We start from the raw sequence: 18,442 nt of genomic DNA on the forward strand, positions 1-18,442 counted from the left end.
TTGCTCAGCAATGGCCCTGGGAGCTCCTTCATGCTCCCTGCAGGGACTGCAGGTTTTTCAAAGGACTTTGGCTTTGGCTTTTGCCTTGGAGTCTCTGAGAGGTTTGTGCAATCATGGCCTCCAATTATCTGCTGTAATTAGTCCCTGGAGAGGCTTTGTTAGTAACAACACTCAGTGGGGATCATTAATGCTTCAGGGTACTTGAGTTATTTTAAGGTACTTGGTGTTTCCCTTTTGATACAGACTCTGTGAGAGGTTTGTGCAATCATGGCCCCAATTATCTGCTTTAATTAGTCCCTGGAGAGCTTTGTACTGACACTCGGTGGGGCTCAGTAATGCTTTGAGCTTCTCAAATTTTTTAAGGTAGTTTGGAATTTCCTTTCTACATTGAGACTCTGAGAGGTTTTTGGTCAATCCTGGCCTCCAATTCTCTCCTCCAAGGAGTCCATGAGGAGCCTGTGTTGGGGATGGACCTCACTGAGACCCATTCATGCTTTGAGACACTTTGGGGTTTTCTTGTGACTTTGACTCCTGGAAAGGTTTGTGCAATCTCCTCTCAGGCCCTGAGGTTCCAGGGCTCAGCTCCAAATGCACCACAGGGCTCATCAGGATGCAGCAAATTCTGACAAACCATGGCTCTGCATTGATTTCCCTCTGCCCTTATGCAGTTTATCAGGAATGTATCTGGAGTGATTTTTGGTTTGCTAATTTGAGATTTCTCAGCCAATGCATCTATTAGTGCAGTGGGATCAGTGTTGGCTAATTACCATTGCACTCACTGGAATATATTTACTCATTTCCTGCTGTGAGATAGGATTAGGAGAAAGGCCAAATAGGCTCAAAATTTTAAAAGGGTATATAGAAAAGTTTATTACCAGTAAATAGAAGAGTAATAAGAATCGGAATACTTCTCCTCTCCCTACAACATTTTCTTTCTTACTGACAATGCAAGGAGACAAAACCTGAAAGTTTCAGTCAGTTTACACCATCTAGAACAGTCTTTCTTCAGTTCACTTAGGGAGAGGAGTCTCTCTTTCATGCTATGCAGATTTCTCCATAAGAAAACAGTTCGCTTGTCGCTTTCAATTCCCACGAAGAGCAGCTGCCCAGAAAATCTGCAATTGTGAAGTCACTCCCATTTTTCATAGCTTTTCCCACAGCTGTGTTTTTGGCCATGTCAGCTTATGGGGTATGAGTTTAAAGATGAGCTGTTCAAGAGCAAAGATTCTCTTCATCTATTTCTGAAATAATCTTCCTCTCTGGGAACAGAGATCTTCTTCTTCTCTCCCTGAGGACACAGGGTCTCACCACTCTTCTCTTTCTCTTTTTAAACCTCTGATGGGATCACAGCTACTTCAGCATTTGCTTACTTTACCATGGAGGCCTTTGCTGAACAAGTCATCTCCCATATTTTCAATTAGTTATAGGGAAAAAGAGAGTCTGATATATTAATTACATCCTTCTCCGTAGCTTTACAGGAGGATTTCAGCCCCAAAATCAAGGCATATCCTCATCCTTTCCACCTGGAACTCAACTTGCCCTTCAGTGACCTCGGTGTCTTCATGTTGCTCCTCTGTGTGCCTGCACTTTGTCCTTTTCTCTCACTGGAGGGAGGATGGAAGCACTGAAAGAGTTCATATCTCACCCGGGGCCTGCAGATGGTTCCGTGCCCCTGGCCGGGCTCGGTGCTTGCGGCCGGAGCTGTTTTACGATGGAGGTTTCTGCAGCGGCTGCGCTGGGGCTGTGTCAGGATGGGCCGCGCTGGGGCAGGGCCAGGATCTCAGCAGCCAGGCCAGAGCACAGCAGCAGCACGGCCGGGGCCGATGGCTTCTCCTGCCCCTGCCCGGGGCTTGCGGCTGAAGCCCAAGGGTGGCAGAATCTTGGCCGAGCCGGCCTGGCCCGGGGCTGCTCCTGGGGCCCGGTGGATCCTGGCTGGGCCCGGGCTGGCGGCGGGGCAGGGCTCAGCAGGGCCCAGATGTTCCCAACTGCAGCCATGGCCCGGCTCGGCCTCGGCCCTGCGGCCTCCCCTGCCCTGCCCGGCAGCCGATGGGGCCTGGCGGGGTCCCTGGGAAGGGGCCCGGCCCCACGGCAGGAGCTGGCTGAGACGGGACCGGGTCAGCCTTGTTACCTCTGTGCCAGCCAGAAGGGAAAGAGACCCTCCCAGGCTTTCTCATCTTTAACATGTGTCTTCACAGAGGCGTGTACAGTTTCCTTAGTGGTTTAACAGATTGTCAGTTCTCAAAGCTAATTACTGATTGGTTTTTTGTCAGACACAGATGAAACTGCTAGCAGCTTCTCTTAGGACATAACTTACATGATGCAAAACCACCACAACAGCACAGAGCACAGAGCTCCTTTGTCCATATGTAGTGCTCATGTGCCCAAGTCCTCAAAAACACTTCTTGGGAGATCTCTGGGCCCTTTCCAAGGTTTTTTCAACTGAAAGCATTCAACTCAGAGTCTAAGAAAATCACCAGAAGACATGGCCAGCCTGACATGTCTGTCCTTGCTACTGTTGTCTGGAAGCAATCTTTGGATATATGGAATTTGGGAGGCCAAATTCTAATTTTGGCCATGGACCCTGGACATGAAGGTTGGTTCTTTTCCATAGGAAGGAAGGAACAGAGCCCCAGTGTTTGCCAGGCAGAAGAGAGTGACCACCAGAGGACAAGGCCAGCCAGAAGCGGCAGGTTTTTTTTCTGAGAGAAACCCTTGCATATAGGAAAATTTTTAGAGAGAATACCAATTTTGGCAATGGACATTTAAAAAGAGGGACGGTTCTTTTCTATAGCAAGAAAAGCATGGAGCCCCAGTGTTCCAGGAGCTGATGAGAGGCAGCCCTTGACATCCCCACATCAGCCAGACCTTTCAGGTGGCCCCTGGGAGGCCAAGCCAGCCAGGCCTGTTCCATGTTCCCTCAGTTCCATCAGGCCCCACATTGTCCCAATGGTCCCTCGCTTCCCTGAGGCCCTGAGGTGCCATAATGCCCCCTTGGTGACACCAGGCCCTGAAGGGTCCCAATGGTCTCCATGGTTCCATCAGGCCCCACAGAGCCATAATGGTCTCTGGGTTCCATGAAGCCCCGCTGGGTCACCATGGCTCCTTGGTTCCATGGGCTCCAGTGGTGCCACAATGATCCCCTTGGTTCCATGAGGTCTCCACAGTGTCCCAGTGATCTCCATGGGAAGGAAAGAACCCAGCCCCAGTGTTGCAGGGGCAGCCATCCAGAGGCCAAGGCCAGCCAGGCTTGATGGTACTGGCAGATTGTGCCTGGGAGCAACCCTTGGATATCCAGAATTTTGGAGGTGGAATCCCAATTTCAGACATGGACACCTGGAGGATAAGGATGCTTGTTTTCCATTGGAAAGAAACCACGGAACACTGATTACAAGTGACATTTGGGGATCTATGGGGAGCACTGGGGATCGTTTCTGGACCTTGTGACCCAACAGGAGCTCCTCTAATAAACGCTGCCTGAAGCTCCCACTGTGCCCATCACAGGAACCCATGTGAGTGTCTGGGACATCCCAGCTCTCTGGCAGCCTGGGGACTCCTGGGATGTCACCATGGAATGGCTGTGACTGCCTCTGACCACAGGGCTCTTTACCATCCCAGAAACCCCTGGGAGGTCTCCATGGAGCCCCTGCCTGTGACATTCCAGCTCTGGAACAGCCTGGAGATTCTTGAAATGTCCCCATGGAACCCCTCTGAGGGCCTGTGACAAATCTGATCCTTAGCAGGCAACCATCACCAGTCCACTGTTGCTATGGGCAGTTTCCATAGCAACCATCACCAGCCCCCTGTTGCTATGCTCAGTCCCTTGGCAGCTCCATGGAGACCCCATACCGGGGTGGTTGCCATGGCCACCAGGGCTGGCACCAGCTGGGATGCTCGCTTTCCACGGGCCGGGCTTCAGGAATGGGATTCCCCAATTTCCTGCTCCTGCTAAAACTGCACTGCCCTCGCTGCCCTCCCGCCTCCCATGGAAAGCACAAAAGGCAAAGATCCTGGGCTGGGATAAGAACAATTTATTGGGAACTGCAATGAGATAAAGAACAAACAGGAACAAAAACAATATTGATAACAGAACGGATAAGTAAAACTATTTACAGAGAAAACTACAACATCAACAACTAGTTCTTCCTGGCAATGTATTTCCTCCTGCCTGGAAAGGACACCCTTCTCCTCAGGGAGAGAGAGAGAGAGAGTCCCTTTCCTGCCCCGGGCAATGACCTGAGGTGGGAGTGAATGTAATGACAGGACCATGGCCAGACCCTCATGTTCTCCAATCCCACATCATGTCATTGGGACATGAAAAGGGACAGGACATGAAAAGGGGCAGGAAAAGGGACAGGTGTCTTCCCAGCATGGATCACAGGGAACATGGATCACCAGGGCTCTTCCCAGTGTGGGGTCTCCAATGGGGGATAAAGCTGGAGCAGTGCATGAAGCTCTTCCTGCAGCTGAGGCATGTGCAGGGCTTCTTTTACTGGTGGCTCCATTGGTGTCTGCTCAAGTGAGAGCTGCTGGTGAAGCTCTTCCCACACTGGGGACACTCGTAGGGCCTCTCCCCAGTGTGGATGCGCCGGTGGGTGACGAGGCTGGAGTTGTGCTTGAAGCCCATCCCGCAGTCGGGGCAGAGGAAGGGCCTCTCATCCGTGTGAATGCGCTGGTGCTGGAGGAGCTGAGAGCTGGTGTGAAACCTCTTCCCACACTCGGGGCACTTGTAGGGCCGCTCCCCAGTGTGGATCATTTGGTGGATGATCATTTGGGTCTTCCTACTAAAGGTCATCCCACATTCCCCGCAGTTGTATGGCCTTTCCCCAGTGTGGATCCTCTGGTGGCAGATCAAGAGAGACTTCTGCCTAAAGCTCTTCCCACATTCCCCACATTCATAGGGTCGTTCCCTGGTGTGGGTCTTGTGGTGGGAGATCAGGTTAGAGTTCTGGCGGAAGCTCATCCCACATTCCCCACACTTGTAGGGCTTCTCCCCGGTGTGGATCCGCTGGTGCCGGATGAGGTGGGAGTTGCGCTTGAAGCCCATCCCACAGTCAGGGCAGCGGAAGGGCCTCTCATCCGTGTGGATCCGCTCATGCAGGAGGAGATCAGAGCTGGTGTAAAACCTCTTCTGACACTGGGGACACTCGTAGGGCCTCTCCCTCTCCCCAGCGTGGATGCGCTGGTGGGTGATGAGGGTGGAGTTGCGCTTGAAGCCCTTCCCACAGTCAGGGCAGTGGAAGGGCCTCTCCTCTGTGTGAATCTGCTGGTGCTGGAGGAGACTGGAGCTGGTCTGAAACCTCTTCTGACACTGGGGACACTCATAGGGCCTCTCCCCAGTGTGGATGCGTTGGTGGATGATGAGGGCAGAGCTGCAGCTGAAGCCCTTCCCACACTCCCCACACTCGTAGGGCCATTCCCCGGTGTGGATCATCTGGTGGCTGATCAGGGTGCTGCTCTGCCTGAAGCTCTTCCCACACTCCAAGCACTTCTGGGGCTTTTTCCCATCATGAAGCTGCTCATGGGCCACCAGCTCCGAGCTCTGGCTGAAGCTCTGTCCACCTTCCTGGCTCAGGGTGGGTCTTTCCTCCTCAGAGCACCCTGGGCTGGGTTTGGAGCCCCTTCTCCTGTGGGATCTCTGGGACTTGTCCTCCACATTGGAATTCTGCACTGTGGAGCCACTCGAATTGGCCTCTTCCATGAGGTTCCGCCACAGGGATTTGCCCTCCCTGGTCTCCATCCTCAGCTTCTTCCCAGGGGGAGGAAGGACAAGGAGAGGATGGGATTTGCCTCCGTGCCAGAGGGAAGGGGAAGGAGATCCCCCCAGTGCATCCCCAGCAGGACGGCGTTGGCAGCAGGGTTGTCCTGCAGCCGGGGGCTGTGCTGGGCTGGGAGATGGAGCAGGAGAGAGGGGGAAAGGGGCACTGACTTCCTCCTCACCTGCCTGGGGCTCCTGGGGCACCGTCTTCTTCCTCACAGCCTCCTCCTCCATCTGGCCAAGTTTAAGGGATGGAAAATCCTGTGTTGAGAAGAAAACAAGGGATAAGTACATTGAATTTTGTACTTGTTTGAAGGCAAACCTGGGGAGGGTCTAAACCAGGATTACAATTTAATAAGAAAATGAAGATCGAGGCAATGATGCAGAAACACTGCCTTAAACTGACAGAGTCTGGATATAACCTGACACCCTGTTGCTGCTCAGGCTGGTGGCAGCAGTCCCATTAAATGGTGGCTGCAGTCCTGTTGGAGTGATGAACGTGATTCTGTCCAAGCAGTGATCCTGTAGAAGCGTCTGGTCTTCCTCTGAAGGTCCAGTGGTGGTTCTGGAGCTCTTGTCCTCTGGGAATCCAGTAGGCAAGCTGCTCCTGGTGTTGCAAGGCTCACCTTATATGCAGGTAGGAATGCTTGGATCCTCCCCCTGGGCGGAGCATCCCACAATGGGAGGATGGAATTTGATCAGTCCTGCAGTGACACTCAATGGCCCATTCCCAGAAGATATCTCCCCTGGAGGGCGTTATCAGGGCTGAGTCATGGAAGAGATCAAGAACACTGCCCCACCTGTTTATAGCAGTTGATGAAGATGGGGATTGAAAACATGCATTTGGTTCCATCTTACACTGCAGCCTGAAACAGTGGGGGAATCCCTGCTCAGAGGGTGAACACCACCCCCCTTACCCAAACTGGCTCAGGTGTAAAACCCCCACCCCGGGAAGGCCACACACACAGGGGACAATGTCACACTTGCCCTGCTCCAGGGCAAATGGCATCTCTCTAATATTTTCTTAACCAGATTGCAAAATTATTTTGGCACAGTGAGTTCAGGGCACTGTTCTTCTACCCCAGTTGCCTTTGACAACAGCATGGTTCCTTCCTCTGAGGAGGTTGTGGGTCTCTCTGGAGGAACTCTTGGAAACTTGGATGCAGCTTCGTCTGAGCGACCTATGGGAGAACTGATGAGGAAAATGGCTGTTGTGGGACTGGAGTGTAAAGAAAATATTTTGTTGTCCCTCCTTGAAAAGTTTGTTAAAATCACTGGACGAAATGGAGCAAATGATACCAGCAAGACTGACAAGGTTCATTCACCACATGGTGAGGAACACAAGGCTGCTAAAAGTCCCACAAGAAGCCCAGCTCAAGTAGCTAAATTCCCAAATAACTACTGGATTCCCAGGCTTGGTTTTTTTCCAAATGTGAGAATCATTATTCTCTTCATCCCTGTCACCTTTGCTACACAGAGCTTCCACTGCCTTTTAATAATATCTGTATTGGGCCGAATTTGCACTTTTCTTTAATTGTAACCTGCCAGCAGCTGAGCTGGAGCTGTGCAGGAACCAAGGAAACTTGGAATTGCCACAGAATTGCTTCTATTGTCAGCCGGTGCTGCGGCGGCCGTGGGGCAGAGGGGTGGGAAAGGGGGCTCCGGGGTGGCAGTGGAGGAAATGCCGGGCCCGGGGGCTGAGCACAGGGCTGAGCACGCAGAGATGGTTTTGTTCTTGCTGAGCTCGCACTGAGCCAAGGCCTGTCCTGCCCCTCATTCGGCCACGCTGGGGAGGGGCTGAGGGTGTGGGGGAGCTTGGGAGGGGACACAGCCAGGACAGGAGATCCCAGCTGACCCCAGGGATAGCCCAGACCATAGGACATCATGATCAGTGCATGAAGTGTGGGGAACAAGGAGGAAGGGGGCACATTTTCAGTGAGGGTTTTGTCTCCCCAGGTAACACTTAGGCAGGATTAGGCCCTGTTTCACCAGTGGGCAGGGCCCGCACCAAAGACACAGACACCAAACCTAACTTAAGGAACAGTGTAATTTAGATAATGCAAATTTGCAAAAAATTACAAAAATATTAGGTAGGCAAAGCAAAAAATCATTAGTAAATAATTCCAAAAGAGGACATGTTGAAATGAGTATCACACAACTGTCCATTTCTGGCTGCAGGCTCTGGAGATTCTATCTCTGCCTTCAATCAGAGTTGCATTCCCTAAAGAATCCTGGTACCAAATCCTGCTTTCCAAGGCTGGAACAGTGTCTCAGGTTTAGCTGGGTGTGTATTCAATTACCCTCTGTTAAAGGTGGGGCAATTATCATCTGTTAATTGAGCAGTTTACTTTATCTCTTCCACATGAATCCTCCCTCCAGGGAGATATCTTCTGTTAATGGGCCATTGAGTGTCACTGATAAAAATTCCATCATCCCATTGTGAGAAACTCTGCCCAGAGGGAGGAGCCAAGCATTCCTACCTGGATATAATATGAGAATGTGAACATCAGAGTCAGCCTTCTCCCACAAGATTCCCATAAGAGCAGCTTTCAGCTCCACTGGATCCCAGAGGAAGACCAGGCCAATGGACGCCACAACTGGACCTTCAGAGGAAAACTCCACCCTTCTACAGGATCACTGCTCCAACAGAACCACACCTGTCCCTGCAGGAGCACTGCAGCCACCATTTAACAGGAGTGCTACCAACACTCTCACCCACAGGGTGTCAGGTCATATTCTTACTCCGTAAGTAGTTTTTAGTTCTACTGCATTTGTATTCTTAATTTTCCTTCTGAAGAACTGTCATTCCTATTTCCATAGACTTTGCTTACAGCCTCTTGTTTTGAAAATTATAATTCCAAGTGAAGGGATTAACATTTTCCATTTCAAGGGAGTCTCCTGCCTTCCTTAGCAGACACCTGTCTTTTAAAACTGACACAATGCCCTGGGACACCCAGGCAGGTGAGGATGAAGTCAGTGCCCCTTTCCCCCTCTCTCCTGCTCCATCTCCCAGCCCAGCATGGCTTTCTCTGTCACTGACCAGACTCTCATATCCACAGAAAAATACCCCCAAGGACCTCCAGGCTTTGCAATCTCCTTCTGTGAGAGGAGCCTTGGAGCAGCTGGCTCCAATCCCAGCCTCAGACTTTTACAGAGTTCATGGGTAAAGAATTATCAAGGTGAAATTTAAACTTTAGCATTTGTCCCACAGGATTAAGGATGAAAAAGCATATATATTTATAAAAAATTTCTATTATGTCTTATGGTAACAATTAGACAAAATTATCTTATCTTAATCAGAAATATTTAGTCCAAGGTATAGGAGCTGTACCATATTATATTATATAATATTCATTTATAGAAAGCACTCAGAAGGGATTTCAAAGCAATTTTATTAAAGGAAAAGAAGCTGTTTTTAAGGAGAGATTGATGTCACTCCCACAGACCAATGACCATGGGCAAATCCCTTTGGCTCAGTCTGGAGCAGTGACCTTGAGGGGTGTCCCAACTGCAGGGAGGAATCTCCACACCCCCCAAGAAGGGAAATGTCAGGGGATGCTGCCTTTAAAATTTGGGATGGGGCTTTTCTAGTCTGAGGTGCTGCCCTGTCAGTCAGGTGTGCCCAGCCTGGGCCAGCTCAGCAGCTCTGCAGAAGCTCTCAGTGGTGTCACTTGGTTGTTCCTTTCTCTGGGGATTTTCCAGTGCTGTCACAGCTTCAGCTCCCTCTGAGGATGTTGAACTTTGGGATGGAGGAGTCAGGCTGGATTCTGCATTATTCACCCCAAAAGCACCGTGACCCCAACCCCTCTTCATTTCCCACTGGGGGCTTTGCAAACAGGCCCTTGCTGGAGTTGTTGGAGCCCATTGCAGGCAGAGCCTCCTGCTCCAGCAGGAACTGCCTTTCCTGTGCCATCAGCAGGGCAGGTCCCGCTGCAGGAAAAGCCCCAGGCCAGCCCCAGCACAGGGAAGGCCTCGGGCACAAGGGCAGAGTGCCGTGCTGGGAGCTGTGCCAGGGAGAGCCTGAGGCACCAAAGGCACCTTGGCAGCAGCAGCTGCTTGCAGGCCATGGCCAGAAGCCTCCCTTGGCAGCCCGGCCTGGTGGCCACCACTGCAGAGCTGCTGCCTCAGGGCTCATTCCTGGCTGGCCTCTGAAAAGCCACTTCTGCTCCAGGAGCCTGACTGGGAAGCCATTGGCCCCAGCACCTTGGGGACAAGATATCAATGACAAAACTCTTCATGCCAGCAGAGCCAAGGCAGGGGCAGAGGAAAGGGCAGAGCCAGGCCCAGGGGACAGGGCTGCCATGGTGATGGCTGTGAGGGCACTGCCCCTGCAGCAGCCTGGCTGCCCTCAGCAGACATTCTGGCCAGAAGTGTTGTGAGGGCACCCAGCACATCAGAGAACCCACACTACAGGAATTCTGTCACTGGGGAGGGCAGGGAGTTTCACTGGGTCAGGTTGCACACAGCTCCTGCTCTTGGACAATTCCTGGGATGGGGAATCCACTTCTCTGGAATAACTCTTGCAGTTTTGTGCCACTGTCATAACTGTAAAATATTTCCTCTTCTAACAAATGTAAATCCACCCTCGTTCAGTTTCGAGATATTGACCCTTGTTCTGTCATGGCAAGATTTGGGAGAAAATCACTTTGATCACTATTTTCCCATTTTCACAGACCTTGGAGAGGACCCAAAAATCTCCCAAGATGGGGTTTGGAGGTCTCATCACAAAACCAGCAGGGAGAGGCTGAGGGCTCTGGGGTCAGTGTGGTGGAGACCGAGGACAGAACAGGAATAGCCTGGAAGGGATGGAAGGGTGGTTTCAGTGAGGCTGGAGCTTTTCTTCCTAGTGGGAATGAGCCTGAAGAAGACGTAATAGCACCAAGGGCAGCTGGGGAGGCCCAGAGTGGACACCAGGAGAAAGGAATTTCCCAGCCAGGGCAGGGCTGTGGTGCAGCACATCCCCCCGCAGGAGCCTGGAGCAGCCCAAGGCTTTGTGTGGGCAGGCAGGGGCAGGCAGGAGGCAGAGCTGTCAGCAAAGGAAGGGCCCAGCCAGGTGGGGCAGCCGGGGGATGCCAACAGCCTGCAGGGACAGAGGCGCAGGGCAGGGACACCGTAGGACAGCCTGGGCTGCACAGGGCACAGGAATGGGCAGCAGCTGCAAGAGAGCCCTGCCAGAGCCAACTTGGGCAGCACTTTGGCCATGGCAGACACAAAGAGCACCAAAGCCCCAGAGGGTCATTAAAGCCCTTGTGCTGTGTCTGTGCTGCTGAGCTGGGCTGGGCTCCTGGCCCAGAGGCAGCTCCTGGCCAGGGCAGCAGAGCTGCAGAGAGACAGCTCTGGCCAGGAGCAGCTCCTGTGCACAGCCCAGCAGGGCTGGGGCACTGCCAGGGCCCCTCAGGGACACCAGCAGGGCACAGACAGAGCTCCCAGGGGCTCAGCACTGGCAGGGGCTGTGGCATGTCCCAGAGGGGGCTGTGTCACAGCAGCTCCTCTGTGGCTGTGTCATGGAGGCACAGAGCAGCTGTGATGTCAGCAAGGGGCTGTGTGACAGCACAGAGTGAGCTGTGTGAGGTCACAGATTGGGCTATGACATCACAGAGTTTGTTTTGTGAGGTCATTGAGCAGCTACAGCATCATAGAGGGGACTGTGTGACATCACAGAGCAGGCTGTGACATCATGGCATGGCTGTATGAATCACAGAGCAGGCTGTGATGTGAACGTGTGTGCTGTGACATTATAGAGTGCCAGTGTGACATCATAGAGTGGGTTTTATGACATCAAACATCTGTCTGTGACATCATAGAGTAGGGTATGTGGCCATAGGGCAGATCTTGCCATCATAGAGGGTGTCTCTGTGGCATCAGAGAGTGGTTGTGACGTCCCTGGGTGGCTGTGTAATATCATAGAGCAGGCTGTGACATCACAGAAAAGACTCTGGCATCACAGAGTGACTTTTTGACATCAGAGTCTTCTGTGATATCACAGAGCAGCTGTGTGACATCACAACATGCTGTGTGACATCAAGGGACTGTGTGACATCACAGGAGGCTGTGTGACATCACAGGGGCTGTGTGAGGTCACTGGGGAGGTCACTCTGCCCCGGCCCCCCTCACAGTTCCCCCCAGAGCAGTCCAACCCTGCTCGTGCACAGCGGGGTCCCCTGTCCCCCCGGGTCCCCCCGCCCCCGGCGCCGCAGCCTCCCCCAGAGGATGTTCCACGAGATCGACCCCAGAGCCTGACACGGGGACAGGGGGTCGGGGCCCTGGGGGTGGCACAGGGGGACAGGGACCCCCCGGCAGCGTCCCCGTGTCCCCCAGGGCCAGAGCCTGGCCCAGGGCTCCTTCACCCTGGTACCAACGAGGCCTTGAGAGAGCTGAAAAAATCCCCAGCAAGGGACCAGCAAAAAACAGATTTAATATTAAGAGACAGCAGGACAAAGTTCCTTGGCAAGAGTCACTCTGCTCCTGACTGGACACTTCAGGCACACCAAGGAAACAAAGCAACAACAAAACCAAACCAAATCCAGGCAATCAAACCAGAAATGAACTGAAAACTGTCCCTGTGTGTTTGTGTGACACAAGGGCAGTGAGAGCAAGCATGAAAGGAATATGGCCCAAAAGCTGAACAGAGTTCAAACTTAAAAGGACTTAACTTATACCTTACCCTTGACTGATACCTTCAGTTTAACAATTTAGCAAAAAATAGCATGTAGCAGGATTTAATCTAATTTATAACCTATGACTTTGAAATTTTACAGAGGATTAATATTTAACAGTATTTAACTCAGCTTATAACTTATATTAAACATAACAACTTAGGAAAAAAAACAACTCTTAGCAGTGTTTAACTTCACTTAGACCTTGTGTCTTAACCTTACCTACAGGCAATGTAGGTAAGGTTAAGTCATCCTGGCCGCACTTGGCATCAACAGCTTTCTTTGGCAGTGGGAGAACAGGGATGTTGTGCCACTGAGGGAACAAAAGCAGTTCCCAGGGCTGCTCCTCCAGAAAGCAGCAGCTGGTTGGGCAGCAGCAGTGCCTGGAGCAGACAGTGTTTGTGATGAGCTGCAGAGGAGCTGAGCCCAGGGGCTGTTGGCCAAGGCCGAGCCCCAAGGAGCATTTCTCATCTGGCAGGGCGGCCTGAGAAGGGGAGGGGGGAATGCAGCAGCACAGGGCCCATGGAACCAAGGGACCATTGTGACACTGTGGGGCCCTGTGAGACCAAGGGACCATTGTGACACTGTGGGGCCTCATGGAATCTTGGAGAGCACTGTGACATGGCTGGGCCTCATGGAACCAAGGGGACCGTACTGACATTGTGTGACTTCATAAAAATGTAGGGACTGTAGTGTCACTGAGAGGCCCCATCAAACCAAGCGTCCATTGTGACACTGCAGGGCCTCATGGATCTGTGGAGACCATTGTGAGGCTTTGAGGTGCCATGGTACCAAGGGACCATTGTGACACTGTGAGACTCAGTGGAGCCAAAGCTCCATTTTGATATTGCAGGGGCTCATGTAACAATGGAGGCACCATTAAGAGTTGGCAGCCTCATGGAACCAAGGGGCCATTGTGATACTGTGGGGCACCATGGAACCAAGGAGACCATAGTGACACTGAAGGGACTCATGGAATCATGGAGACCATTGTGACACTATGAGGATCCATGGAATAAGCAAAGCATTGTGACACTGTGAGGCCTCATGCAACCAGTGAGACCATTGTGACCCTGAGGGTGCCCATAAATCCAAGAGGACCATTGTGATACTGTGGGGCCTCATGAAACCAAGAGGCCTTTGTGACACTGCAGGGCTGCATGGAACCAAAGGTCCAGGGTGACACTTCAGGGCCTTGTGTCATCATTGGTCCATTGTGACACTCTGGAGCCAAAGGAGACCATTGGATCACCACAAACCCCCAGGGTCCAAAGGTCCATTGTGACATTGCAGGGCTCATGGAACAGAGGAGTCCCAGGAAACTGTGGGGCCTGGGGAATCACGGAGACCATTGTGACACTGCAAGGCCTAGTGGAATTGTTGGGACCATGATAACATTGAGGGGTGCCATGAAATTGTTGGGGCCATTGTGAAAATATTGGGCCCCATAAAAGCAAGGGAACACAGAAGAGCTCTGGCTGGTTTGGCTTCCCAGGGGCCACATGACTGGTCCAGCTGAGCTTGGCATGTTGAGGGTCTCTTCTCATCTGCTACTGAAACACTGAGGCTCTGTGCTTTCCTTCATATGGAAAAGAATTGTCCTTCTCCTCCAGGCATGCATGGCCACAACTGGAGTTTCACCTCCAAATTTCCTTATATCCAAGGATTGTTCCCATAGGAATACTGCCAGGACAAGACTGGCTGGCAGTGGTTTCATAAGGGTCAGCTCCCATCTGTCCCCAAAACTGGGGAAGGCTCTGTGTTTTCCTCTCAGTAGGAAAGAACTGTCCTGCTTCTCCAGGTTCCCATGGCTGAGATTGGGTTTCCACCTCCAAATTCGCGATATCCAAAGACAGCTCCCAGACAAAATCTGCCATTCCTGGCAAGTCTGGCTGGCCTTGGCTTTGTGAGGCTCTCACCTGCCTTCCAAACACTGGAGCTCTGTGCTTTCCTTCCTATGGAAAAGAACTGTCCTTCTCATCCAAGTGTCCATGGCCAGGAATGGGGTTCCACATCCAGCATTCCATGTTGTGACAGCCTGGAGGAGATTGTTGGCTGGAAATACTTCGTGTGTGGGGGAGAGGTGGGGGCAGGTCCAGCCCTGCCCTGCCCTGGAAGCCCAGCCCTGCCCTGCCCTGGAACCCCAATCCCCCCAGAGCCTCTATCCCAGCCCAGCAGTGGCTGCCAGTCCCTGGCACAGCACAGGCAATGCTCCACAGCCACCTCTGCAGCCCCAGCCCAGCTCCTGAGGGACCAAATGAGCCCAAGCCCCACCTGGGGGAAGGGCCCAGGGAGACCAAGGGGTATTGAAGGCTGACCACAAGGCAAGCACACATCTTGACCCTACCTCCTCTTGGAATTTCCATCTGAACATTGCTGGAATCCAGGAGTTGGTAGCTGTGTGTGTGCTTCTCTGTATCACATTTTTCTCTCTTCCCGTGTCTTCTATTTTTGTCCCCTTGCAAATTTTGATTAACTTAAAATTGAACAAGCTATGAGTTTGTGAAGTTGAATGGGCCAAGTCAATGCTTTGAGAAGTGTTTTGTGTTGATTGAATGTTGTATTAAACCTTTTGCCAAAGTTTCTCTGACTTTCTAAATTTGCCAGTAAAGTCTGTTTTGTTGCTTGGAGCTCCTGACAATCCCTTGTTGGTGTTTCTCCAGCACATCCAACTCAGAGGACACAAACAACTGTAAATTCCTTTTAAGTGTCTCATTGAGAGAGTTGTTTCCAGGATAGGAGTCAGGGCTTGTCTGTGCTGCTTGGCCCAGCCCAGGCAGGGCTTTCCCAGCCCCATTCCACACTCCATTGCCCAGCTGGAGCCGCTGGTGCCTCTGAGTTGTGCTGCCTCAGCCCCAGGGATGCTCTCCTTGTCTGCCCATTCCCCCACGGTCTCTGGGCAGGGATGGCCTCACTGGGGGCTGCTGACATCCTCAGCAACTTGGAGGCTGCTGCTGAATTTCACTGCTCCAGAGGCTTGTTCAGCCTTCAGCTCTTCAGTGCAGGAATTCAGTGTCCTTGGGGCTCATTAACATTCAGAACACCTGAACAAGCCAGGCCTCTGGGAATCATTTGATTTTAATTTTCAAATCCTTTGTGGTTAAGTAGAACTCAGTAGTGCATTGAAACTGAATACATGATATTTAAAAAGACAGCGAGAAAGGATTTTTTAGGTCCTGTTTAGTTTTGTTTTCCTGTTAATTTATTGATATGTGCAATCTCCAATTGACACTGAATCCAAGTACCTCCTCATGCAGTTTGAATAGATATGAAAATCAAGACCCTTCATGGCTGACAATCAATCAGACTCTGTCCCTGCCCCCAGCCCACCATTTCCCCCATCCAAGCCCTGGCACTCAGAGCAGCCTTGTGCAAATCTGAGCTCCCTCCAGCCCAGGCTGCACCTGCAGCTTTCAGCTCCTTGGCTCCAACTCCCATCTGCTTTCCTTGCAGAAGGAGCTGCCTGAGACACAGAGGGATGTTCATTTCTTGTCAGCCAACAAAGCCAAGGGAAGGCATAGCTCCATCAAATGCAAAAGTCATTCTTCTCCCTGGCCGTGCCCTGCCCCTGATCCCCACAGCCTGTCCTGTTTCCTTCATCCCTGCATTGCCAGGGACGTTCTGGGACAAGGGAGTTCTTCTCTGGGGATGGAGGGAGGTGCAAGTGCAGCCTCTGGATTGGGAACCACAACTCATCAGGTTTGTGTCCTTTGGGGGTCAGGAACTTGTCACCCTGAGTTTTTAAGATTTTCTAAGCCTTCTGATGTTGACATTCTTGTAGTGAATTTTCTCACACACTTTCTGTAAATAACTTATTGTTTTGCATTCCTTTATGGAGGAGGAGAGAGTTGATGGACTGTTGGTTTAACCAGTGGCATTGGAGAGGTGCCACTGTCACCCTCCAATCCACTGTCACTTTTGGAAAACTATAAATGTTGGAGTCAGAAAATAAACGGCCCTTTTTTCTCTTTCACCTTGAGAATGGTGTGAGTGTGTGTTCCTTTGTGTCCTATAGCGACATTTGGTGACCCTGACGTGTGTATTGCAGCAGATTGTGGTGAGGTGTTCCCCCCCCTCTCTTTGGTGCTTTGCCTGCTGTTCTTGGGGTAATGGCGAGTGCTGTGGGTTTTGAGGAGGATCTCCTCCTTTTGGATCTTTGGAGGGGGGTCCTGGAGTGGAAACAGATTTCTGTTTCCTGGGATGACTTTGAGAGGTTGTTTCTGTGGGCCCGGGAGCGAGGGTTTCTTTCAGGTCCTGAGAGGGTGTTCTCTAGGGAGGAGTGGTCTTGTGTGGGGACCCGCCTCATGGAGGCCCTTTTTGACGATTGCACTCTAGATGTGGGACCGCTGCTGGTGCAGTGGAAGAGATGTGTGGAGCTTTGGGAGGGGTCTGGCTCTTGTACCCCTCGGAGTTCCCGGGGAAGCTCTTCTGCCTCGGACGTGGAGGAGGGGGAGTTTGAGTTTTTGTCCGATGTGGAGTCCCCCTCCCCGCCTCCGGACGGTGTGCTGGGGGGCGGAGCCCCTTGGGTTTCTGCGGGCTCTGTGAATTCGGCAGGCCGTCCTCGTCCTGCTTCGCCCGGCGTGGGCGGTGGGGTGGGGGACGGGTTGCCTTTTCTTTGTGCCTTTCCGGTTCTTGAGGGCCAGCCTCCGCCTTGGCTTGAGTCTGGTTCGGTGACGACCTGGTGTCCGAATTGCGGTGTTTCCACGAAGTTCCCCCTGGCCACGGCGGGGGCAGGGTTGCCCACCTCCGAGCTGGGCTCATCGGCGGGGGGGGCGTCTTCGCCCGTCCCTGGGCCTGCACAGCCTGCTGGGCATGTGCAGTCGGTGGATACACCCAGGGGTGGGATGTCACCTGCCCCTGGACCTGCGCAGCCTGCTGGGCATGCGCAGTCGGTGGAAGCACCCGGGCGCGGGGCGTCACCCGCCCCTGGGCCGGCGCAGCCCGCTGAGCGTGTGCAGTCGGTGGACGCAGCCGGGGGCAGGGCGTCGGTCGGCGTTCTGTCCGGTCCCGCTCCGGTGAGCGGGCAGCCCGCCCCTCTCTGCTCGGTGGGGGCGGTACCGGCTGGGCAGTCTTGTGGTTTGGGACGGACCCTCATAGGGGGCTTGCCGGGCTCCCTGGTGCCATCCCGCAGCGACGCAGCTGCGCGGACTGCGTCTCTCTCGGCGTCCCGTCCCTCCCCTGTGTCGGGGGCCGGGGGCCCCGCGCCGGTCTCGTCCCGGCCCGCGCCGGATTTGTGGGCCGGGATGGTACCTGCGTCCGCCGGGGCGGCCCCTGCTGGAGCTGTAACACGACAGGGCGCTGGGGTGTTTACCTTTAGCGCACCTGTTGGACAGCCAGCGGGAGGCCGGTGGGTGCCTGGGGCCACAGCACTTCCTCGTCGAATTTGTGGACGCTTCCTGCCTGTCAGGTGACCGTGCGTCCCAGGCATCCCGAACGTATTTGGCGAGAGGCGAAAACCAAGACTGACGAGATGAATGAGCCTGTTTCCTCGCGGCACCTGCAGGGTCGCGGGGCGGGCTCCTTTGGCTCTGCCGGTGCTGCGGGGGGCCCAGGGCCGAGTGGTGTTGGCCTGGCTCCCAGGCAATTTTCGTCTTTTGCCCCTGTTGGGCCTGAGGACCAGGGAGTGTCAGGTGCGGTGGCTTTGCCAGGGGATCCTCAGGTTTTCCCTGTGCTCAGGGGTGTTGCTCATAACACCTATGAACCCCTTTCATATAAGCTGGAGAAGGAGCTCCGTGAGGCAGTTGCTCAGCATGGTTTGGGGTCCGCTGAGGTTATGCAGACTCTCCGGAGGGTTGATTCAGACAGGCTGACGCCTTACGATCTCCGTCGTGTGGCACGTTCTCTTTTTGACCCTGTGCAGTATGGTGTCTTTGAAACCAAGTGGGCTCGGTTGGCAGCCCATGCGGTGTCGCGGAATGCTACGCTGGGTCCGCAGGACCCCAGGCGTGGGGTTGTCGCTGACATGCTGCTGGGAACAGGGCTTTATGAGGATGTTCAAGGGCAGGTTGGATTTGATCCCCTTGTGCTTGAA

General features: G+C 53.1%; 1 protein-coding gene across 1 annotated transcript in view; it reads right to left on the reverse strand.

The window, feature by feature from the left end:
* Window positions 1-17,839, reverse strand: part of LOC143692474 (uncharacterized) — an 86,613-nt gene extending 68,774 nt beyond the window's left edge. The window contains exons 1-3 of the mRNA XM_077172706.1: window positions 17,734-17,839; window positions 16,814-17,691; window positions 4,546-5,563 (exon numbers count right to left, since the gene is read on the reverse strand). Coding sequence (XP_077028821.1) covers window positions 4,546-5,563; window positions 16,814-17,691; window positions 17,734-17,839 — 2,002 coding nt within the window. The remainder of the gene's footprint in view (window positions 1-4,545; window positions 5,564-16,813; window positions 17,692-17,733) is intronic.
* Window positions 17,840-18,442: the final 603 nt, after the last annotated feature.

The sequence above is a fragment of the Agelaius phoeniceus genome (genome assembly GCF_051311805.1).
Source record: "Agelaius phoeniceus isolate bAgePho1 chromosome W unlocalized genomic scaffold, bAgePho1.hap1 SUPER_W_unloc_1, whole genome shotgun sequence".
NCBI lineage: Eukaryota > Metazoa > Chordata > Aves > Passeriformes > Icteridae > Agelaius > Agelaius phoeniceus.